The 24714-nt window shown below is 53.4% G+C and overlaps 1 protein-coding gene across 1 annotated transcript in view; it reads left to right on the forward strand.

Moving 5' to 3' along the window:
• The first annotated feature begins 512 nt into the window (after positions 1 to 512).
• NTSR1 (neurotensin receptor 1) overlaps positions 513 to 24714 on the forward strand; it is a 55000-nt gene continuing 30798 nt past the window's right edge. Inside the window, exon 1 of the mRNA XM_033185375.1 lies at positions 513 to 1579. Coding sequence (XP_033041266.1) covers positions 866 to 1579 — 714 coding nt within the window. The 5' untranslated portion in view covers positions 513 to 865. The remainder of the gene's footprint in view (positions 1580 to 24714) is intronic.

Genomic DNA, 24714 nt, shown 5'->3' on the forward strand with positions numbered 1-24714 from the left:
CCAGCTGCGCAGCCGCTCAGCCCTGCCAGCGGGGAGCTTCCTCCCTCCCTGCCCTCCGGATACGCCCCCACCCCCACTGAGCGAGCCCAGGGTTGGGGGAGGTGCATGGTTCCCTACTAGCCGGAGAGAGAAATTGCCGAGAACAGGGAAAAGGGTGGCAAGAAGGGCCCGGTGCACGATTATCCGCCGCACCCGCCCGGAATCCTGGTTCCCTGGAGCGCTCAACCCAGCCCGCCCTGCCCCGGGGAGCGCGAGGGGGCGACCCGCCAGGCTGCAGCCGGGTGGGGCGGGGACGACAGCAGGGGCTGCCTCTCTCCTCCGCCGCCACCCCCAACTGCTGGGCGCGCCGCGCGGCCGCCGGCTCCGTGGAAACGCGCAGAGCCGGGAGGGCGCGGGCGCGGCGGGAAGTGTGCGGGGCTAGGGTGCGCGGAGAGCGCGAGGGAGGAGATTCGGAGCGAGGGAGGGGAGCGCGCCGGGGCAGCCGAGCGTGCATTCCTCCCGGCGCCACAAGCTCGCCCCGCGCAGCCCGAGCCAGCCTGGGCGCTGTCCTCGGGAGCCTGGGGGAACCGCGCGATTTGGAGATCGGAGGCACCCGGAACCCGTGGCAAGGGCCGAGCCCGGAGACAGCCCGAGGAACTGCGGAGTCTGGAGCCAGGAGCTGGGAGTCCGGAGGAGCGCGGAGCCCGGAGCTCAGGGCGGCGCGTCTGGGTCTGGCGCTTCCCGGCTGGACGGCGCGCCCGCTGGTCTTCGCCACGCGCCCTCCTCTGAGCTCCCGTTCATCGGTCCCCGACCGAGACGTGCCCACTCCTGCCCGGACTTCCAGCCCCGGAGGCACCGGACAGAGCCGCGGACCCCAGCGCCCACCATGCGCCTCAACAGCTCCGCTCCGGGAACCCCAGGCACGCCAGCCGCCAACCCCTTCCAGCGGGCGCAGGCAGGACTGGAGGCGGGGCTGCTAGCCCCGGGATTCAGCAACGCTTCGGGCAACGCGTCGGAGCGCGTCCTGGCGGCACCCAGCAGCGAGCTGGACGTGAACACCGACATCTACTCCAAGGTGCTGGTGACCGCCGTGTACCTGGCGCTCTTCGTGGTGGGCACCGTGGGCAACACGGTGACGGCGTTCACGCTGGCGCGGAAGAAGTCGCTGCAGAGTCTGCAGAGCACGGTGCATTACCACCTGGGCAGCCTGGCGCTGTCCGACCTGCTCACCCTGCTGCTGGCCATGCCGGTGGAGCTCTACAACTTCATCTGGGTGCACCACCCCTGGGCCTTCGGCGACGCCGGCTGCCGCGGCTACTACTTCTTGCGCGACGCCTGCACCTACGCCACGGCCCTCAACGTGGCCAGCCTGAGTGTGGAGCGCTACCTGGCCATCTGCCACCCCTTCAAGGCCAAGACCCTCATGTCCCGAAGCCGCACCAAGAAGTTCATCAGCGCCATCTGGCTCGCCTCGGCCCTGCTGGCGGTGCCCATGCTGTTCACCATGGGCGAGCAGAACCGCAGCGCCGACGGCCAGCACGCCGGCGGCCTGGTGTGCACCCCCACAATCCACACCGCCACTGTCAAAGTCGTCATACAGGTGAGCCTCCGTAACCAGCCCGGGGCTCCCCTCTCCTTCACCCCAAAAGCAGTGCCAGGGGTGTGCCTTCTGGGTAGGGAGTGGGAGAGATGTCACAGAGACAGTCGACTCCTGTGAGGCTGGGAAGGCGGTTGGGGCAGCTTGGGGGCAGCTCCAGAGTTGCCAGGCTCAGCCCCATCTTCTCCCCTCCTGTTGAGGGGATGGAGCCACTGCCTGTGACCTCCCTGGTATTGGTGGCTGGGCCTCGGACGTCTGCGAATTCCTTAAGTTCTAATGGAAATGTGCACTGGCACCTGCGTCTCCAGAGGAAGAGGTCCCTTTCATCAGCTTCTCAAAAGGCTTTGTGCCCCCAACAGGTGACGTTCCTCTCCTCTGCAGAGAAGCCCCCAGAATGACTCTGCCAGTGCCTCCCAGCTGCCTGCCCTGACCCAAACTGGGGAGTCAGAGCAGAACCTGATGCCATCTTGGGCCAGTTCCTAGTTTAGCCTCAGCTTTCCCATCTGTATGAGGGGGTAGTCATAGCTTTGACCTCAGAAGGTAGAGCATTTGAGAGAGAACGCGTGGGAAGTGTTTGCATAGCAGCGCTCGCAGGTACTATTACTGCGGGATGGTGGGGACGATGTTTCTGCCGGGAAGGTTGTGAGGCTCTGCGTGTGGCGGTGGTGTTGTGGTGAGGTGCGTAAAACTGGAGCCGAGTGACCAAGGGCCCCCCAAGGGTCTGAGCAAAGCGCCGTGGGAATGCAAGTGGAAAGCCCCCCGGGAGTCAGTTTGGCTGAGGTTCGTGGCTGGAGGGGGGACTGATCCAACCAAAGTCCCGAGCCGGAGGTTGGTGTCCAGGGAGGAAGTTCAGTTTGGCTGAGGTTCGTGGCTGGAGGGAGGACTGATCCAACCCAAGTCCCGAGCCGGAGGTTGGTGTCCAGGGAGGAAGTCAGGGCTGGTCGGGCACTTTGAATGGCATCTTGGACATGAGCAGCCTCAGAGGTGTGGGTTTCTTCCATTTCTGGTGGGCTAAGGAAGCCAGAGGGTGAAGGATCCAGGCAGAGTCGCCCACTTCTGCCCAGCTTGAGGGGCTGGGGTGGTTGGCCCCCCCCGGCTCCCCACAGACCAGCATTGGCAGCCTCCCAGCTAAGCTTCTGTAGTTGCCTGGGCAGCCCGCATATGCCAGTGTGCCCGGTGGGGGTGGGGGCAGCAGTGCCGGGCAGGGCATCACCTGGGCCCTAACTGACCCTCCACTGGCCACCACCCAGGTGGGCTGGGGGTAGGGGGTAGAACTGAGCTCCCAGTCTCCCCAGCTGCACGTAGAACTGGTGGCTGCAGGTGTCTCCTTTCGGGGAGGCCCCTCCCACAGACACTGGTAGCAGGCAGTGAGTCAGGGCTGCTTTGCCTCTACCGCAAGAGTCCCTGCCCTCACCAGAGGCAGAAGTAGGCATGGACCGTGGGGTAAACGCAGTGATAAGTGACCTCTCGCTCCCGTTGAGGCTTCATCTGCTCTCCCCAAGCTCCTGCCTTTGATTGGCATTGGCCAGGGGGAACCTCTCCCCAGTCAGCGTGGAGGGGCCCCAGGGGGACAGCTGCTCAATCCTTCGGAAGATGAGCAGTGGAGGGGTCAGTGCTGTCACTGCCCACCCAGGAGGTGTCCCCGCTCAGACCCCCGATCCTCCCGCTCCCCTGGCAAAAGGCCAGGAGCTCACCAGCCTGCTGCAATCCTCGAAAACAAACAGCGGAAAAACACAGGGGCGTGACGACAGCTCGGCTCCGCCCCCGAGAAAGTGTCCTCCCCGGCGTGCGTGGGCTCTCTGCTGGGTACTTGGGATTGGGCACCTGTGGGACATCACTTTGCCTCCCCAGGCACCACCTGCCCAGCCTTGTTGCTTCGAGGCTGCGAGGCAGATTTAGCCAAGTCATGCTGCGGCCAGCCACAGGCACTCGTCCACTCACAGAGGCCTGCGACACTTCAATCCTGGGACAGCGGCCCCACGCCCTGCAGACGCCATGCTGGCCGAGCGTTGCTGAATGCCCCTGGCGTCCTCCACACCCTTGGAGAACATAGTTTCCACTTTTCTTTAAAGGGCTCAGCTGCGTGCCTGGGAGCGGCTGATTACAAGGGTGCTCCTCCGTCCAATGCTGGCGGCCTGGGGCTTTCCAGGGCCCTGATGCCGGCTGCTCCGTGTGCTCGAAAAGAACATTCCTTGTAGGAGAGGCCTTGGCTTCCCTCGACCCCTGCTCTGCCATTTGCCGTTTTACTAGAGGTTTCCCTAGAATTAGGGGGTTTATGATCCCCCCGTGGCCTTCTGGGCCACTGGCAGATCTGGGTGAACATTCAGTTTTCAAACGATGATGTCTGACTGAAGAGGGGCTGGATACCCTCAGCTAAGTGTCTCCCTCTCAGTGACCACGTTTGGAAGTGTTGGGGCAGTAGCCAATCAAATGGCCCCTCTTTCCAAAACAGAGGTCCTTTCCTGCCCCAGGGGCCCCTACGAAATTTTGGCCTAGGCACTTGCAAACAGAAATTGTGTTTAGAAATGAGGTGGGTTGGTGATAACACTTTGGAGCAACTTACGGTAATCCTCCCTGAAGCCAGCTGGGCATTTTCCTAGTGTGTAGCTGGGGCTGGGAGCCGACGGTGGAGTGGGCAGGGCTCTCAGGCCAGCAGACAGGACCTGGTGCCCAGGACCCTCCCAAAGGCCCCAGACCTGGCCCCAGTGCCAGCAGTGTGACTGGGAGGAGGTGCTGGGGGCTCAGGGACTTACGAGTGCTCCTGGGTTCCCCTGGACGTCCTACCCCTCCTCTAGCCCACCCACACACGTGGCCCCACACAGGCAGATGGCCCTTGCTTCTTGGATGGTCCCCCATGGCACAGGTCCAACCTCCAGCTTTCACCTCAGCTGTGACAAGGTCCCGGTGGCACAGGCTCTGTGTGTCAGGGCTCAGGGCTGATGGCCCAGATGGTGGGTCATCAGAGTCCCATGCTTATCCATCCGCGGTGTGTATACCGAACATATGCACACATGTGTGTATCCAGGAACCCATGGTGGCAGGGGCCTGGGACCTCAGGTATCCGATTCAAATCAGGTGAGGTGGCTGCAGCCTTTGAAAGTTTTAGAGATCCGCCCCTGACCATGGCCCCACATGAAAGCAAACCCTCTCAGCCTCACAGGCATGAGTCCATTAGCTCCTTCTGAGTGGCCGTGAGGACTCCTTTCATCACTGCCATGTTCTGCACCAAGGGAGTCCTGTTCCTGCAGGCTCAGCCTCCCTGCCTCCTCCTTCGTTTTCTCTGCAAGCCTTCTTCATATTGAGTACAAACAGCAGTGCTCTTTGCTGGGTTAGATCCCAACTCAGAGGGCACCTGCTCCCTCCCAGGGGTAGACGGGGGCCTCGATTCATGCAGGAGGAGCTGGTGTCCTACAACCCCTGATCCAGAGGCATCCAGGAACAGACAGATCACAGGGCGACTTGGTGAACACCCCGGCTGTTCACAGCTGGCAGAATTCCAGGAAAGGAGAGGCAGCTGAGACAGGGAAGGAGACGGGTTCCAGTGAAATCCGGCCATGGATTATTTCAGGGCTCCTGTCCCGTGCCCCAGGCTGTGCCCAGCAACCTCCACAGGCAGCATCCTCATTCTCAGGAAGGATACAGAGGTGTTTAGAGTGTGGAGTCTGCAACTTATTCTCAAATCGTTCAGAAAAAAAGGTGTGGCCAAATGGAAGGAGAGCAAGCAGACAGTGAATCAAGGGAGGAGACTGCTCGTAGGCCACGCGGCACTGGGCTGCAGACTTGCCACGGGCAGTCGAGCGTCCTGCGTATTCTTCCTGCAACTGTTCAGCAGTGGGAACTATTTCAAGTTAGAAAGTTGCAGAAGGCGGGGCGCAGTGGCTCACACCTGTCATCACAGTACTTTGGGAGGCCAAGGTGGGTGGATCACCTGAGGTTAGGAGTTCAAGACTAGCCTGGCCAACATGGGGGAACCCCATCTCTACTAAAAATACAAAAATTAGCCGGGCATGGTGAAGGATGCCTGTAATCCCAGCTCCTTGAGAGGCTGAGTCATGAGAATCGCTTGAGCTTGGGAGGCAGAGGTTGTAGTGAGCCAAGATCACACCACCACATTCCAGCCTGGGTGATAAGAGGGAAAATCCGTCTCAAAAAAAAAAAGTTACAGAAGAAGGAGTTCTTCGAGGGGTCCTTAGAACAGCCTGCCCCACTCTGACCTCCCCTGGGGACGGGAAGGGGACCCACAACATGCAGCTCTGGGCGGCTCTGGCTCTGGCTGTGGCAGCCACAGTGTCCTCACCTGCAGCGCAGGGCTTCGAGTGCTGTTGGTGTGAGGCCAAGAGTCACACACTTCCTCCAGTCTGAAAAGCCCATGACCCTTTAGAGGAAAGGAGTGGAGCATTTTTCCTGCCTTTTCTATTCAAACGGTACTTTAGAATAACCCAAGAAGGAGGTAAAGGGCAGAGTCTCAGCACAGAAATGTTCACCAATAAGTGAAGAAGGAGCAGGAGTGTCAGAATCCCACTCATCAGGTGCAATCCTGATCAAACGATGGATGCAGGCATGGATTCTTGGCAGCTGCTGGTGTCACAAAGGGGAGAGAGTTAGGTGTGAGGTGAGCCCTGGTGTGCACACAGCCCCATGGCATCCTTGGAGCAAAGCCATTGAATCTGAATCTGATGGAGCCCCTGATGCCACTGCCAACACACAGGACACACCAGGGACAGAGGAACAGGGACAAATGCACCATTAGGATGCAGCCAGCAAAACCCAGACCACAAGAAACACCTCCGGACAAACAACTCATTCTGTTCTACAAATAAACAGGGAATTGGAGACGGTGGCCTGGATTCTTGGTGAAGACTCGGACAAGTCAACCTGTCGCAGGATGCCGGCACCAAAGCCGATCATTCTTCATGCCAAGAAACAGCGAAAAAAGCCTGGGTAGTTGAATAGCTACAAATTCTTGCTGTCCAGAGCTGTTATGGGTGTGGTTTTCAAAATGGTCCTGATCTCTTAGAGGTACATATGGAAGTGTTTACAGACAAAATGATACAATGTCTCAGAGTTACTGAAGCATGATCTGGAGGAAGGGGCCGTAGGATGGGTGTTGATGACATTCTTGGTGTATGTTTAAAAAATTTAGTAATTACAAGTTTTCAAAAGGTTAAGGTGCTATATGTTGGAAATAAAGAATTTGGCATGTGAAATCAGACGTTCAGATGGTGACTCTGAGGCTGTGGGGGGTGAGAGGGCAGGACAGGACAGGGAGGTGACCTTGGCCTTGTTCCAGGCACCAGACCTGCCTGTTGGAGCCAGGTGGGAGACGGCAGGGAGAGGACCTGCAGACATGCAGGTCCATGTCTGTACCCTGTAACCCCATTTCCCAGATTAAGCGGAGGGCAGAGCCACCTGTGTGTGTCACGTGGCTGGAGAGACAGGGCCTGGAGGTGCTCTCAGCCGGGGAGGCCTAGTCTGACCCTATGGTGCTCCCCATGGGGACAACGGTCAGGCTTTTGAGTGAGATGGGTAAGGGTGGGAGTGTGAGGGTCCCAGAGCTGGCCATGGCTGGCTCTGACTGGGCTTGGAGTCCTCAAGAGTGACTTGGCCCAGAGCGGTTCAGGCTCACCTGTTCACGGCTCTGCACTGGGACCCAGGGTCAGCTCTCCCAGGCTGTCCTATACTTGGACTGACAGTATTCTGAGGACATTCAACTCCAAGGATAAGTGGGGTCATGGGGCTGTGTCTGCGGTTCTGTGGGTGCTGAGGGCAGCAAGGGGGTACGGCCACCCTGTGCTTGCCAAGAACCACTGCAAGCCACCCCACAGGCGAGGCAGGGCCTCGGGCAGCAGCCCAGGGATCTCCAGGTCTGTTCTCAGGGGCACCAGGGCTCCCAGCTGGTAACATCTGATGATGGGCAGAGAGGGCCCTGAGTTGAGCAGGGCCCGAGAGGGCATCCGGCCTGTGCACAAACCAGAGGCTGCCTTTGTTTTTCTCAATCACAGAAATAAATTCCCAAGTGGTGATCTAGTAGTTTGTATTAAGAGGAGAAAAAAAGCTTTTCTTTATTTTTGAATCATGGTGAAACACACATCACTTAAAATGTGCTGTTGTACCCTCTGTAAGGTCGCAGTTGAGCGGCGTGGAGCACGTTCACATTGCTAAGCAACCGTCACCACCATCCACCTCCAGAACCTTCTGTCTCCCCAGACTGAAACTCTGTCCCCATTAAACCCTGACCCCCAGCGCCTGGTAACCTCTTGTCTGCTTTCTGGCTTGGTGAGGTGGGCGACTCAGACTGGCAGAATTTCAGGCCTCCCCTGGGTCTTCTTTAAAATGCAGGTTCAAGAAGGCGCGCTTTATGCTGAAAGACACCAGACTCCAAGGCCCTGGGTGATTCCAAGCACTTGAGGTTTTGGAAAAGGCTGAGCCGTTGGGACAGGAGGAAGGTCAGAGGAGGGATGGGGTGGCCGTGGGGGCGCTGGGAACTCTGGGGTGATGGAAATGTTCTGTATCTTGGTTGTGGTTCAAAGCTCGTGGTTTCAGCGTGTGTCAGTCCTGGCTCCGTGAGTCTGTGTTGGTTGTGGTTCAAAGCTCATGGAGCTGTAGGCTGAGGGGTGGATTTCAGCGTGTGTTAGTCCTGCCTCCGTGAGTCTGTGAAAAACAACAGCAGCAGAGAGTGGCCGAGCTGCCGTCTGCTCAAGGCTGTTTCGGGTGGCCAGGTCCTCCCTCCTGCCGGCCTGTGTGCACTCAAGATCCTCCTCCTCTGCACGGCCACGAAGGGCTGTGGGGACACGAGCCCCCCACCCCACAGCCCCTCGTGCCCTGACCAGGCTGCTGCCTGCACTATGCTAGCTCTGCAAGGCGGGCACGGAGGGGAATAGAGATCCTGGTTCTTGGCACTTGGAGAGATGGTGTTCCTGAGGTCACAGCCATGGGGTCTGCCTGCCCCAGAGACCCCCTCTGTTCCCCAGCCACACCCTGGAGTTTGACCTTACCACCGCCAGTGAAGGTGCAGTCGCCGAGGGGCTGGCCCCATCCATGTGGCATCCCAAGGGGAGTGCACAACTCCAGAGGGGGACCACCAGGCTCCGCAGCGTCAGTGAAGAAACTGAGGCCCAGAGAGGGGCAAGGCGCCTGCCCCACCCCCGTTCCCACTGCTCTTCCCAAAAGCATCGCCAGTGGGGCACCACCCACTCCAGGAGGCCAAGGAGAGACCCTGGGTCTGGAGTGCCACGTGGACCTGGTGTAAGTTGGAGAGGGGAGGTGCCCAGCGTGCTGACCCACCCGAAGCCACCCACACCTGCTTTGGGACTTTACATCCCTGTGCACCTGTGGGGGCTGCGTCCTGCATATCCAAGGCTGGCTCCTGAAGGCAGGCAGGGGAGCAAGAAGGAGATCAGGAGAATGCTTCCCGAGAATCGGTGGTTTTGGGTTGTGCCCAGTGGCTCGGAATAGTTGGCTTGCTAGAACCCAGGTTCAAATCCCAGCTTCATCGCTGGCCAGCAGCATGACTCTGAGCAAGTGGTGTGACCATCTGTGCCTCTGTTTCCCCATCAGCCAACTGGAGGTGGCAACTGCCCAGCGGTCTCATGAGTTAATGACATAAAACGCTAGAAACTGTGCCTAGGGCAGAAGAAGGACTCAATTACCCACGCATACTATTTGTGTTCTCCCCTGAACAGCAGCAGAAATGCAGCAGCACTCGGCAGGGCCGGGAGCCTCCCCAGGCAGGAGGAATTCTCTTCTGAGCATCTGGGCTAACATCTTTCCTTCCTTCCTTCATTCACTCATCATTCATTCACTGAACACCTACTACATTCCAGGATGGGTGTATAGTGGCCCCCAAAAAATGGCAAAAAGTTCTGGCCCCCTGAATTCATGTCCCACCAGAGAAGATAGAAAATAAGCAAAATAAATAGGCACGATACATGACTGGCAGGGAGTAACAAGAGCTGCAGAGAAAACCACATGGGGGGAGCGTGGGGGTGCAGGCAGGTCAGGAACGCCTCATGCAGACCCTGCAGGAGCACTCTGGTGGGCGTCGGGGAAGATGCCAATAGGGGAACAGCAGGTGCAAAGACCCCGGGGCAGGCACGTGCTGCGTGTGCTGGAGGAACAGCGCTCGCCTGGCTGCCAGAGCAGAGTGAGCAGAGGGCCGTGTGAGAAGCCACCAGCAGATCCCGCCAGGCCTCATAGACCTCGCTGCAGCTTTTATTCTAGAAGCAGTGAGTGGGCGTGGGAGATTCTGAGCAGAGCCACCACGCAACTTACATATTAAAGGGACAGTTCCGAGTGCTTTGTTGAGAATGCATTTAGGGGTCAGGAGAGTGATTGGGAAGCTGCTGCCAGGTGTCTTGGGAGTGACCAAGGTGACCTAGGCCAGGGTGGGGATGGAGAAGGTGGTGGAGGGGGTAGGATACCAGATACATGCTTTTCTTTGTTCCTACTTCATTTTTCAACTGACATGCAATAAGATTCCCTTCTGTGCTTGTTCACACCTATGAGCTTCGATAAACGCAGCCCTGTATCCCCACTTCAGAAGGCAGACCAGCCCCAGCCCCCACACCCCGTGGCCCACCTACCCCGATGTCAGCCCCTCCACCCACTGGTCTGCTCTCCTTCCCCACAGCTTTGCCTTTTCTGGGATGTCGCATGAGTGGAGCCAGCTGGGCCGTGGCCTCTCGAGCAGGCCTTCTTCCTTCACTCCATCCTCTGAGCTGTTGCCTGCATCCACCAGGCGTTCCTTTTTATTGTGGAGTCAGATCCATTGTGTGGATAGACCACGTTTTGTTGATGCATTTGCCCACCGAAAGACTTTTGAATTGTTTCTAGGTTTGGGCGATTATGAATAAAGTAGCTACAAATATTCACATATGATGAATTTTGTGTGAATATACATTTTCATTTCTCATGAGTAAATACATTGGTTTCAGATTGCTGGGTCATACAGAAAGTGTATGTTTGCCAGCATTTCCAAAGCGATGCACTGTTTTGAACGTCCCTAACCCTAGCCCTAACCCACAAGAAAGCACCGGTCACTCTGCATCCTGGCCGGCTCTTGGTCTTGTCTCACTGCTCTGGCTATGACTTCCAGTATGATGGTGAATAGGAGTGATGAGAGTAGACATCCTTGCCTTGCTTCCAATCTTTTTTTTTTTCTTCTGAATTAGGATCTTACTCTGTCACCCAGGCTGGAGTGCAATGGTGCAATCTCAGCTCACTGCAACCTCCACCTCCCGGGCACAAGAGATTCTCCTGCCTCAGCCTCCTGAGTAGTTGGGATTACAGGCACATGCCACCACACCCGGGTAATTTTTTGTATTTTTTATGGAGATGGGGTCTCACCATATTGCCCAGGCTGGTCTCAAACCCCTGGACTCAAGAGATCTTCCTGCCTCGGTCTCCCAAAGCATTAAGATTACAGCTGTGAGCCACCAACCCACCCTGCTCCCAATCTTAGGGGTAAAGTTTTCAGTCTTTCTAATTAAGTCTGAAGTTTTTACTTTTTAGTTTTTTGTCAGTTTTTTTTGTTTCGTTTTGTTTTGTTTTCATTTACCCATTCTAATAGGTGTGTATCTTCTTGTGGTTTTAATTTGCATTTCTTTAGTGACTAATGATGTTAAGCATCTTTTCTTGTGTTTAAGTGACATTTACATATCTTCTTTGGTAAAATGCCTGTTCTAATTGTTTGCTATTTAAGAAATTGGGTTGTTTTCATATGGTTTAGTTTTGAGAGTTTTAAAAATACATTCTGCATATGAGACCTTTATCAGATATGTGATTTGCAAATATTTTCTCCCATGTAGCTTTTCTTTGCATTTGCCTAACATTGTATTTCACACGGCAAAGAGGTGCAATTTTGATAAAGTCCAACATATCACAAATTTTATGGATCACTCTTTTGGTGTGGTGTCTAAGAATTCAATGCCTAGCCCAAGGCCACAAGGATTTTCTTCTGTATTATCTTCTAGAAGTTTTATAGTTTTATATTTATGTTTATCAGCTACTTTGAGTTCATTTTTCTGTAAGGTGTGAGGTATAGGTCCTCTTTTGCATATGAATATGCAAATGTGCCAGCATCCGATAACACGATGACAGCTTTCTCCATGGAAGCTTCTTTGTGCCTTGGTCAAGATAAGTAAGCTGACCACATCTATGGGGTCGACATCTACTTTCTCTTTATTATTATTGGTTTTTTTTTTTTTTGAGACTGAGTCTTGCTTTACTGCCCAGGCTGGAATGCAGTGGTATGATCTCACCTCACTGCAACCTCCGCCTCCCGGGTTCAAGCTATTCTAGTGCCTCAGCCTCATGAGTAGCTGGGATTACAAGCAGGTGCCACCACACCCAGCTAATTTTTGTATTTTTAGTAGAGATGGGGTTTCACCATGTTGGCCAGGCTGGTCTCAAACTCCTGACCTCAAGTGATCTGCCCCTCGGCCTCCCAAAGTGCTAGGATGACAGGCATGAGCCATCGTGCCCGGCCTATACCCACTTTCATCTGTTCTTTTAATCTGTGTATCCCTAGCATCTCGATCCCACACTCTCTTGATTACCTTAGCTTTACACTAAGTTTCAGGTAGCCTGAGTCTTCCAACTTTGTTCTTTTTCAGAATTGTTTTGGTTATTCCAGTTCCTTCACTTTCTATGGAAATTTTAGAATCAGCTTGTTAATAGCTACGAAAAAGTCTGCTGGGATTTTGTTAATGTGTAGTGGAGATTTGGCAACCTAACCTTGAGACTTTCAATCCATGAATACAGCACATCTCCCCATTTATTCAGGTCTTCTTTGATTTATTTCGTCAGGTGTAGTTTCCAGCAAGTAGATCCTACTCATTTTTTTTAGATTTATACCTAAATATTCATGGTTTTGGTGCTATTGCACGTGGTACCTTTTTTGAAATTTACTCTCTTCAATTTGTCATGGCTAGTACATATAAATATAATTAGTTTTATATATTGACCTTATATTTGCATCCATGATAAACACACTCATTAATTCTAACAGTTTTTTTGTAAGATCCTTGGGATTTTCCACGTAGGCAGTCATGCTGTCTGTGAATAAAGAAAATTTTATTTTATCCTTTCTAATCTGTATATGTTTATTTCCTTTTGTTGCCTTATTACTCTGGCAATGACTTCCAGTATGATGGTGAATAGGAGTCGTGAAAATTGACATCCTTGCCTTGTTCCTGATCTTAGGCAGAAAGTTTGTAGTCTTTTTACTTGAGTATGAAGTTTTTCGTTTATTTAAGCTTTTGGTAGAGCTTTTTATAAAGTTAGGAAAGTTTCTTTGTATTCCTAGTGTGCTAAGAGATTTTTTTCTTAATCGTGAATGAATAAATTTTGTGCAATGATTTTTCCGTCTCATCATGCGGTAAGATCATGTGGATTTTCTCCATTAGTCAGTTAATGTGGTGAATTATATTGATTACTTTCCAGTTGTGATAAAATGTACATCACATAAAATTTACCACTTTAATCAATTTAAGTGCACAGTTCTGTGGCACTAAGTACATTGTCACGTGTCCATCCCCGCCCTCCCTCTCAGTACATTGTCTTGCGACTTTCTCCACCCTCCCTCTCCAGAGTGCTTTTCATCTTTCCAAACTGAAGCTCTGCACCTGTTAAACACTAACTCCCCATTTCCTCCTCCCCCAGCCCCTGGCAACCACCGTTCTACTTTTTGTCTCTATGAGTTTGACCACTCCAGGTGCCTAATATAAGTGGAAAACCTTGGTTAATTTTTGAATGATGAACCAGCCTCACATTCCTGGGATAGACCTCATTTGGTCATGTATTAGCTGGTTTTGACTTGCTAGTATTTTGCTAAGGATTTTTGCTTATGAGAAGAGCTATGCTTATGAGAAATATTGGTCTGTAACTTTATTTTCCTGGGTTATCTTCATCTGGTTTTCTGGCCTCATAACATGAACTGGGAAGTTCTTGTTCCTTTTATGTTTTCTGTCAGAGGCTGTGTAGAATTGGCATGATTTCCTCTTTAAAGCTTTGGTAGATTCTCCAGCAAAACCATCTGGGCCTGGAGTTTTGTAGGAAGGTTTTTATGAATTCAATTCTTTTCAAAGAGACCGGGTGTAGTGGTTCATGCATGTAATCCCAGCCCTGTGGGAGGCCAAGGAGGGTGGATCACCTGAGGTCAGGAGTTTGAGACCAGCCTGACCAACAGGGTGAAATCCCATCTCTACTAAAAATACAAAACTTAGTCAGGTGTGGTGGTGGGCGCCTGTAGTCCTGGCAACTCAGGAGGCTGAGACAGGAGAATCACTTTAACTCAGCAGGCAGAAGTTGCAGTGAGCCGAGATCACACCAGTGCACACCAGCCTGGGTGACAGAGTGAGACTCCATCTCGAAAAACAAATTATTTTAAAAGATAAAGGAATATTCAGGTTATATATTTCTCCATGAGTAAGTGTTAGTAATTTGTATCTTTTGAGGAATTGGTTCATATAATCTATTTTGTCAAATTTTAGAGCATAGATTTATTTGTGGTATTCTCTCATCATCCTTTTAATGTCTGTGGGGTCTGTAATATTGGTAATCTGTGACATCTGTCTTTTCTCCTTGGTCAATATGGCTAGGATTTTATTAACATTATTGTTCTTTTTCAATAATGAGCTTTTGGTTTTTTTTTTTTCTAATGTCTTTTAGCTTTCAATTTTATTTATTTATATTCATTTCCTTTTTCTGCTTGCTTTGGATTTAATTTGCTCTTCTTTTCCTACATTTCCTAAGGTGGGAGCTTAGATTATTGACTTAAGATCTTTATTCTTTTCTAACATAAACATGAAATGCTATAAATGTCCTCCTAGTTAGTGCTTTTGTGGTATCTCAAAATTTTTGAACATTGTATTTTAATTTAGATCAAAATATTTTTATATCTCTTGAGACTCCCTCTTTAACCTTTGAGTTACTTAGAAGAGTGTTGTTTAGTTTCCAAATGTTTGGGATTTTCCAGATATTATTTTGTTATCCATTTCTAATCTAACCCTATTATGTTTAGAGAACAAACTTGCATGATTTAAATTCTTAAATTTGTGAATACTTGTTTCATGGTTTAGGATAGTGGTCTATGCTGGTGAATGTCACATGCACACTTGAGCAGAATGTGTTGTGCTACTATTGCTGGGTATATTATTCTATGAAGGTCAATGTGTTTGATAGTGTCATAGTATTCTAGAATTTTTATTGTTTCTTTTAATATAGTTTCTTTTTCTCTTTTAAGAACTTCCATTTTTCCATTTATTTCAAGAGAGTTACTTTTACATCAAGGAGCATGGTTATAATGCCTGCCTTAAAGTCTTTGTCTGGTAAATCCATCCTCTGGGTCATCTTGAGGGTGGCATATATTGATTATCTTTTCCTTGAGAGTTAGTCCCATTTCCATGGTTCTTTTTCTGTTAAGTAATTTTGAATTAATTCCTGAACATTTTGAATTTTGTTGTGGTTGTTTGGGTTATGTTAAAATCCCCCGGAGAGGCATCATCTTGGTCAGAGCTGCCGCTTTTGTCTCACCGTCTGTCCGTGGTGGTTCTGATGTCAAGCCTGTTTTTGAGTCTTTTGCTGTTCAACCATTCCACATGCAAGCACCATTCAGGGGCAAGCTTAGATCTTGGAGATGGTTTATATCATAGCGGGTTTCAAGCCCTTGACTATAATTGTTTAGCTATGTTCCTTATATATGGTAACTCAGGACTTGTACTGACTCATACACAGAACTGGGGGATCCCCTTGTTCAGCTCTCGCCTCTCTGAGATTTCCTCTCACGCTCTCTAGTTTCCAGGGATCCTTTACTTAGTCCTCCAGCCAGGAAGCTGGAGTATTCCATGTTATGTCCTCTGCTGACCTCTTTAGATCCACCTCTCTGTATTTGTTCTTGGAATGGTTGCTCTGGAATATCAGTGTGCCTCTGAGTGGACTCTGAGTGGTCAGAGTCTGATCAGATTCATATCATGCTGATTTATACCTGACATTTCTTGCTTCTCACTTCCACCTCGAGGTCTGTTTCAATGGACTCATTTTCTTCTTGTCAGTGGGTCCACATTTTCCTTTCTTTGCATATCTAGTCATTTTAAATCTGTACTAGACCTTGTAGATGACACATTAAAGAGACTGGATTGTGTTATGTTCCTTTGGAGAGCGTTGATGCTTATTTTAGCAGGCAGTTCAGTGGCAGACTCGTCATCTTGAACTTGGATTGGCTTGGTGTCATGCTTTGTTGAGTAAACAACTACGGAAAGCACAAGGCATTTTCCAATTCCTTCTCACTTGGAAGAACTCAGCGTGTACCTTTAGCCTCCTCTGTGGATTCTGTCTTGGCTGGGGTGGCTTTGGAGGCCTCGCTCCAGGGCTTCTCCATCCTCCTGTGCCATGGGCTTTCTGGCATCTCTGTTGCCTGCTCCATGTGTTAATGAGACGTCTTCCCTCTAGCTCTGCCAGGATACCAGCCGCCCTCCAATAAGCCTTTCATGGCCTTGTTCTGTACACACTGGGCCAGCACAGCTCCCATAGGAAAGCCAGCGGAGGCTTCTGAGGAGTGTCACCATGCAGTCCCCCTCTCTAGCACCTGGCTCTGCAGATGCAGCCACGGCCGCAGACCCTGTCTCTGATCTCTGTCTTCTTGGCTCAGACAGTCGTGTTCTGCCTGGACCTCAGCTCTTATGTCTCCATCAGGAAACTGTCCCCAAACAGAGGCGTGGTGATGATGGGCTCACCTTGCAAGTATCCCTGCCCTCCGGGGCCACAGTCCTGAGGTTTGTCCAGGGTCTGAAAACAATTGCCTGATACATTGTGTACAATTTTATGGCTGTTTAAGGCAGGAGAGTTAGTCCAGTACCCCTGGTGAAAGTCATCCATAGATTTTAAACACTGCCTACTTTCAAAAAGATCTGGGGCAGCTTATGCTAAAAGGCTCGGGCTCACAGGAATTATTAAAACAATGTTGTAAAAGAACACAGAACAAAGAAATAGAGTTATCCAAGAATCATGAGGCTGAGGACAGCCACTGGGTTTGAGTAAATCTTACACTGAAGCTTATGAAAAAGAGGAACATTATTTGGACTTAAACATTTTTAGCCTGTTGTCTGTGAAAAGGTGACCTTACTGTAAATTTCAGTAACTCTCCTTTGACATATTTAAAGGCTAAGAGAATTCTTTCAAGAGCCTTGTTTTCTTGTAACTCAAAAACGGTTCCTCTCCTTAAAAACTCACACTGCCAGGCTCTCAGCGTTCAGCGAGTACAGGAGCTGTCTGGGAATCAGTCCTGCTTGGGAATCACTAAACTGTGACTGCCCACAACAGCCGTGGGATGCTGCTGTCTGGGTGTCACTTCCCAGTTGTTTGGCAGAATCACGAAGCCCCCGGCTCCTGCGAGTCAGGGAGGGACCGCAAGTGTGTCTGGGCCGTGTCACTCTGGAGCTGTGTGCGGAGCTGTCTGGGATTTGCTGGTCGGGAGCCAGGGCAAGGAACGCTCATTTGTCCACCTGTCGACTTCAGGCTGCGTGCCCAGCAGGATGTGCACAGTAGGAAGCGGCTGTCGGGGGTCACTATTTATTGCCTGGAGCTGAGGGATGAGCTGTTCCATCTGGGCTGACCCCATGGTAGAGGACCAGATCCAGGATCCCCAGACCAGGGTTCGCCAGCAGTTCCCATCACTGCCGCCCTGCCCTGCACCCTTAAAGCACAGAGGCTGGCAGCGGAGACAGAGGTCTTTCCAGCCAGGGGCCTCCTCAGACACAGCAGCCTGAAGCTCTCCTGTCTGGACTGTCCTCAGTACAGGGAGTCCCCAAGCACAGGGCTTTATTTCCCTGCGCCTGTAATGGGCTGAGGGAGTCAGGGCCGAGCCAGCGAAACACTGGGGTTGCTTTGAAGCTGCTTCAGGTGAACACTTGCCCCCTGGGTGGTCTCCAGGTGGTCTTCCCGTGGCAGCAGGTCAGGTAGAGGCAGCAGCCCCTCGGGCAGGATGCAGAGATGAGAGGGGCCATGGGCAAGGGGTCTGGCAGCTCTGTGTCTGCCCAGTGGCTTCAGCCAACTTGTAGGAGGCAGTGGGGAGTGGCAACCCAAAAGGCCCCACTGTCCCTACAGGCCTGGCACAGGGTTGAGGGTCCAAGATTCTGCCCCACTCAGAAGTTTGCTTTGCCGAAGTGGCCCGAACTCTCAGGGTACCCGAGCCACGGCCTCCCGAGTCCTGGGAGGAGCTAAGAGGACCCTTGCTGCACCCAGACCCCAGCTCAGAGGGTAGCAGCTCTCAGTGGAGCCCCAGGACAGTGGGCCCAGAAGGTTAGGGACAAACACTCAGATGCTAGCGCAGTGACCTGGAAGCCTGAAACCGAAGGACGCGTGCCTGGAACGGTGAGGGTCCCCGAGGCCCTTCCCTGGTGAACTTGCCACAGACTAGAAGCAGGTAATTGCAGGGCACTCAGACAAGGTTAACACCCATTAAACTTCCTGCAGTGGACTTTCCTGACAGCTTCTTCAAAAGGAGCCCATCCAATGTATTAAAAATACCTGCATTTGTGTCCAATCAGCACAGAGATGCTCAGAAAGCCTCCAGGTAAAACCACCGGGGCGGAGATCTGTGTTTTGACAGCTCCAACCCCAAACACCTTTTGTGCTTCTGCCTGTCATGAGGAACCACAGAAACCTTGAGGGTCTCCTGGGCAGTCACTGGTCTCTTGGGGCTGCAGACTGAGGAGCTCAAAACACAGAAATGTGTCTTCCATGGCTCTGGAGGCCGGAAATCAGGGTCCCAGGCCCACAATCCCCAGACGCTCTAGGGGAGGACCCCTCCTGCCTCCTCCAGCTCCTGGAGGCTCTTGGCATTCCTTGGCTTGTGGCCGAATCGCTCCTTTCTCTGCCTCTGTCTCCACGTGGCTTCTCCCTGTGCGTCTCTGTGTCATCTAAGGATACTGGTCATTAGATTTAGGGCCTGCTCCAATCCAGGATGATCTCATCTCAGTCCTCAGTTACATCTGCACACTCTTTTCCCAAATAAGGTCACACAGGTTCCAATGGACATATCTTTTCGGGGCTGCCAATTACTCCACAATACCACAATTCAAGGGGAGAGGCAGCGGGCACCAGGCCTCCTCTCCTGGCACGCGAGAGCTCGCTGAGGGCACTGCTTCCCAGGGCACAGGGTGGGACTCCCTGGCTCCTGGTGGAGAGCAAGCACCAGAGCCCCAGATAGGTGCAAGGGGAGAAACAGGAAGGGGCTGGGGAGCTACCCCAGCCCCCAGCCCCAGCTCAGTTGCCTAGAACAGCCCCAAGACCAGCATGATTCTGGCCTCCCTGTGAGGGGGAAGTAAGAGGAGCAGGAGTAGGAGTGACTTTTCACAGCCTCATCCTGCAGGGCCTCCAGCCAGGTCAGGCCATGGGAGACATGGTGGGAAGTGGGAGGCAGGAGGTGACTGGGCTCGGGGCATTTGCTGCTCTCTCCCCATTGCACTGTCTCTGCACTGTTGGCCTAGTCTCCCCATGGCTGCCTCTCGGTCCCGTCACTGCCCACTCCTCTTGCTCCCTGGGGGATAAGGTGGAAAGAGGTCCCCTGGATTCAAGCCTTAGAATCCTGCAGCCACCCAACTGGCCGCCCCATCTGTCCATACCTTGTCCGCTGTCCCTGAGCTCAGTGTCTTCCAGTTGCTGGTTAGAGGTGCCAGCTGGTTCCTGCTGGGTCCATCTGACAGTGACACAGGTTCAGGCGGGCATGGGCACTGCCACCTCAACTCTGAGTGTTACTAGTATCACCCCCCACCTTGAATCCCAGCAAACCAAGAGGAGGGAGGAGGAGGGAGGGAGAGGGAAAAGGAGGGAGGTGGAGGAAGGGGGAGGGAGAAAGAGGAAGGAGGAGGGAGGGGGAGGGAGGGGAAGAGAGAAGGAGGGAGGAGGGAGGCTAGCAGTGCCCAGGATCACCCAGCCCAGGAAGAGCGTGGAAAGGAGGCCGGCCCTGACTTGGGGGTGGGGGGACTCTGGGTGGCTCTGCCGTGCACCCTGAAATCTCTGTCCACCAACCTCGTGGGCCAAGAGATCTGCTGCCCTGTCCCTGCCCTAGGGCTTGACGAGAATGTTAGGGACAGCGTTTGGGGTAGAACAAAATGGACATGCTCCCCTGCCCTTGGGGTGAGCAGCCCCCACCGGGTCGCCGGCAGCTCCATCCCAGCCCGAGGGGTGAGCAGCCCCCACCGGGTCGCCGGCAGCTCCATCCCAGCCCGAGGGGTGAGCAGCCCCCACCGGGTCGCCGGCAGCTCCATCCCAGCCCGAGGGGTGAGCAGCCCCCACCGGGTCGCCGGCAGCTCCATCCCAGCCCAAGGGGTGAGCAGCCCTTCCAAACCGGTCTCAACCCTCTCTGTGGGGCTGCCATTCTCCTGATTCCCTCCCCAAAATTGTCAGCTGGGATCACCTTGCAGAAACCACAGTTAAAACCCAAGCGCAGGACTCCAAGGAGACGGGATCTCCCAAGAGGCTCCAGTCTCTGAGAGCCGGCAGATCAGCCTGCATCTGTCAGGGGAACTGCCATGACTATTTGTCCATAAATAAAATCTGTTGCCATTTCTCCTGCCCTCAAGAAACTGCTGCTATCGGAGACCAGACCCAGGAGGGTGGGCTGCTTATAAAGGAAACCCAAGAGGCACCAGCAGGGCCTCGCTTGGCACTGCATCCCCACTGCCTGCCTGCCTGTCCCCAGGAGAATCAGCCATCCCGGGCACAGCAGGCTTTAGGATGCTGAGATTGCCTGGGCATGCTGGCCGGTGCCTGTAGCCCCTGCCATGGAGGCTGAGGCAGGAGAATCACTTGAGCCTGGGAGGTCAAGGCTGCAGTGAGCCGTGATGGCACTACTGCACTCCAGCCTGGGCGGCAGAGCAAGACCCTGTCTCAAAAAAAAAAAAAAAAAAAAAAAAAGATGGCGGGAATGGCTTCACAACTGTGGAGTGCTTTTCTCATTTTACTAGGTGAGGAGGAACAGGTTCATGTCCCCGAGGCACAGGAACCTAAGACAAGCCTGTGCCGGCCGCGTTCATGGAGGAGGCTGCAGATGGCCAAGATGCTCACAGGCCAAGTAGTTCCTGCCCAGGCTTCAAATGTGGCCTTATCCACACTGGGATGGTTTTGAGAACCAGATGCCGGCACGTGCACCTGTCCCTCTGAGCCCCATCTGGAAACTGCTTTGTGGACAGCCGTGGCCTTGGATGAAAGGGGTCCTCACCGGAGCTTGCCAGGGTGCAAGGCTGGAGGAAAAGGGTTTCTCTTTTTTTTTTTTGAGATGGAGTCCCGCTCTGTCACCCAGGCTGGAGTGCGGTGGCAAGCAAGATCTCGGCTCACTGCAAGCTCCGCCTCCCGGGTTCACGTCATTCTCCTGCCTCAGCCTCCCAAGTAGCTGGGACTACAGGCGACCACTACCTCGCCCGGCTAGTTTTTTGTATTTTTTAGTAGAGACGGGGTTTCACCGTGTTAGCCAGGATGGTCTCGATCTCCTGACCTCGTGATCCGCCCGTCTCAGCCTCCCAAAGTGCTGGGATTACAGGCTTGAGCCACTGCGCCCGGCCTGGAGAAGGGTTTCTGTGTCACCTGTTTTCATTGGTCCCGAGGCTCAAGGCCCTCCTGGAGTCCCCGAGAGACTGCCTCGTCCACCTGGGAAGCAGGTTGCCTGCTTAAGCCAGGGCAGGACACGTCAGCCCCGCACAGGAGCCCTTGAGGGCTCCTCACTGCCCCCCTCCTGAGCTGGCTCCTGCAGGCTCCCTTGCCCCACAGACCTGTCACCATGTGGATGCGCTATCTGCAGCTCACAGGCCTGAGGGTGGGTTTCCTCTCCACCCTCGGAACAGCAAGGGCTGGGTGGAAGTGGGGGTTCCTAGCGAGTCCCAGCCCAGAGTGCCAGGAACAGGTGAGCTGGAGTGAGAAGGAACACTGAAAACACACAGGCTGTCTCCGCCTGGGGCCACGGGTTCTGCCCCAGAGACAGTGCCAACCAGACTGCCGATGGGTCTGGAGCCACCTCTGCACCCTGCCAGGCTGCCGGTGCTCAGCACTGGTCTGAGGAGAGTCCACTGCGATGCGGCTGCTGGGCAGGAGCTCTGAGCCCCCGCCTCCAGCATCAAGGTGACTGAGGGGATAGCACAGAGAGGGCAGATGGACGTGGATTTCCTGGAAGGGAGGCGGAAGTGCCTGAGCAACAAACAGGTTCCATCACAAAACCTGTGTCTGGCGTGGTGGCAGGGGGACCTGTGGGCTGAAACCAGCGGCCCCTGGACCAGCAAATGGCCGTGGCCTTAGAACTGCACAGCAGTAGCCAGGGCCCACGGCCTGGGGCCAGACCTCAGTCTTCTGGAGTTTCCTGAGGGCCAGAATGGGAGAAGAGCAAGGGCAGGTAGGCATGGCTGCCGTGGCGAGGGTGGGGCCAAGTGGGCAAAGGGACAGACCTGTGTTCCCGGTGCTCCTGGCGTCGGCCGACCCAGCACCCGGGGCCTGCACTCATTCACCTCCTGTCACAGCAGACAGTGCTGCGGACCCAATGAGTCCTCAGGGCTGCCCAAGGCCCACAGTGCCTGCAGGGCCAAGGCAGAGCCAGTCTAGGCCCGGCCCTGTCATCTGGCCCTTTACGCACCCTCCTAGGGCTCCTTATGACCACAAGGAAGAGCCACATTGACGGATGAGGGGTGTGCACTGGATAGCAGGGAGGGCTTCCTGGAGGAGGCGCCAAGTCGGCTTTGAAGTCAGGGAAAGGGAGTGATGCACGGGTCCCTCCCAAATCTCCCAGCATCTGAGCCTTGATCAACAGGAAGGAGACAGGTACCTTGGGGTCAGGGCTCTCCCTTTTCCTCCCCGGTTACTCAGCCAGACCCCAGGGTCACCTCATCCATCAAGCCCCGTTTCCCCATCCCTGTGGTCAGTGTGTGCAGCGGCCCCACCCTGAGAAGGGGCGGAGCTGGGTGGCTGCAGACACTGCTGGTGATGAACAGACAGACATCGTCGCTGCAGGAGCAGGCGGAGCTTCTGTTTCCAGCACCAGCTTCATTCCCGGGGATTTTACTGTTCGGTTTCTAAAAATGGCAGAGAGTTCATTTCTCAACATGCCCTTGGCAGGGCTGCTTCCATTTCGGTGAAAGTGGGGGCCGTTCATGGTTTTCTCTGCCTGCCGGAGTCTGGGCCACGGTGTCTGCCGAAGACGCCATGTGCACAGCTGGGCTTTCTTTGTGTGTGCCAGCATTGCTCAGGAAGGGGAAGGAAAAGGAAAATGAGTCATGAAGGGCAGGCCAACACCCGGAGGCCAAACAGGTTTCGCGGCAGCTGCTTCCACCAAACGCCAGAGGCACGTCCACCAGGTCACCTGGACAGCCCAGCCAGGTGCCCAGCCAGCTGCTGTCACCTGCACCCAGAGCCAGCCCTCAGTGGAGTCTGCACTCCAGACAGAGGGGCTTCCAGAGTGCAGACGCCAAGGCTTACCCCAGACCAACTAGATCAGAATCTCCAGGGAACGGACCTAGAACCTGGGCGTTGGGGTTTCTACTTTTTTTTTTTTTTTTTTTTTTTGAGACAGAGTCTCACTCTGTCGCCCAGGCTGGAGTACAGTGGCACGGTCTCAGCTCTGCACCTCGCAGGTTCAAGTGATGCTCCTGCCTCAGCCTCCTGAGTAGCTGGGATTACAGGAGCCCACCACCTCCCCTGGCTAATTTTTTATATTTTTGGTAGAGACAGGGTTTCACCATGTTGGCCAGGCTGGTCTCAAACTCCCAACCTCAAGTGATCCACCTGCCTCGGCCTCCCAAAGTGCTGGGATGACAGGCCTGAGCCACCATGCCTGGCCATCTAAATTGTTATTAATAGGCTTTATTTTTTAGAACAGTTGTAGAGAAGCGTTGAGCCCACAGGACAGTGGCTCCATGGTGGCTCCTGGCCCCCACTTGTTAATAACGGGTGTCTCCCTGTTACTAACATTTTGCATTACTATATTGTTACAATCAATGAGCCAATACTGATACATTATTAAGAAAGGTCCGCAGTTTATATTAGGGTTCACTCAGTCTTGTATCTTCTGTGGGTTTGAACAAATGTGTAATGTCCTATATCTACCATCCCAGGATCCTGCAGAAGAGTTTCATTGCCCTAAAAAGTCCTTGGAGGCCGGGCGCAGTGGCTCACACCTGTAATCCTAGCACTCTGGGAGGCCAAGGCAGGCGGATCATGAGGTCAGGAGATCGAGACCATCCTGGCTAACACGGTGAAACCCCATCTCTACTAAAAATACAAAAAAGTAGCTGGGCGTGGTGGCAGGCACCTGTAGTCCCAGCTACTTGGGAGGTGAACTCGGGAGACGGAGCTTGCAGTGAGCCGAGATTGCGCCATTGCACTCTAGCCTGGGTGACAGAGCGATTCTCCGTCTCAAAAAAAAGAAAAAATCCTTGGATCCCCATGTGTTCACTCCTCCCTCCCCACAACCCCTGGCACCCACTGATCCTCTTGCTGTCTTTCCAGTTTGTCTTATCCAGAACGTCATACAGCTGGGGGTTATACAGTATGCAGCCTTTTCAGACCGGCTTCTTCCCCTTCATAGTATGTAGCTACGGTTTCTCCCTGTCTTTTCATGGCTCGATAGCTTGTTCTTGGTGCGGCTGAATAATAAGGTTTCTCCCTGTCTTTTCATGGCTCGATAGCTTGTTCTTGGTACGGCTGAGTGAATATTCCGTTATCTGGATGTCACAGCTTGTTTACTCACTCAGCTGCTGAGGGACATCTCGGTTTTTGGCATTTATGAAGAAGGCTGCTAGAAACATACATGTGCAGGTTTCTGTGTGGCTTTCTCCTCCTTTGGGAGTAGAAATGCCAAGGAGGGCGGTTGTTGGAACACGTGGTACGAATATGTTGAGCTTTGTAGGAAGTTGCCCAAGTGCCTTCCAGTGGGGCTGTGCTGCCTCGAACCCCAGCAGCCGCAGTGAGGGTTGTTCTGTCTCCACAGCCTCGCCAGCGTTCGGTGTTGTCAGGATCCCAGTTCTGGTTTTTGTAGCCATTCTCATTTGATCTCAGTGTTGTTTTCATCGACATTTCTCTAATGACATGTGATGTCGAGCATTTTTCGTGTGCTTATTTTTCCATCGCTACGTCTTCTTTGATGCGGTGTCTATTCAGAC

The sequence above is a fragment of the Trachypithecus francoisi genome, unplaced genomic scaffold, assembly GCF_009764315.1.
Source record: "Trachypithecus francoisi isolate TF-2019V2 unplaced genomic scaffold, Tfra_2.0 Lachesis_group21, whole genome shotgun sequence".
Lineage (NCBI taxonomy): Eukaryota > Metazoa > Chordata > Mammalia > Primates > Cercopithecidae > Trachypithecus > Trachypithecus francoisi.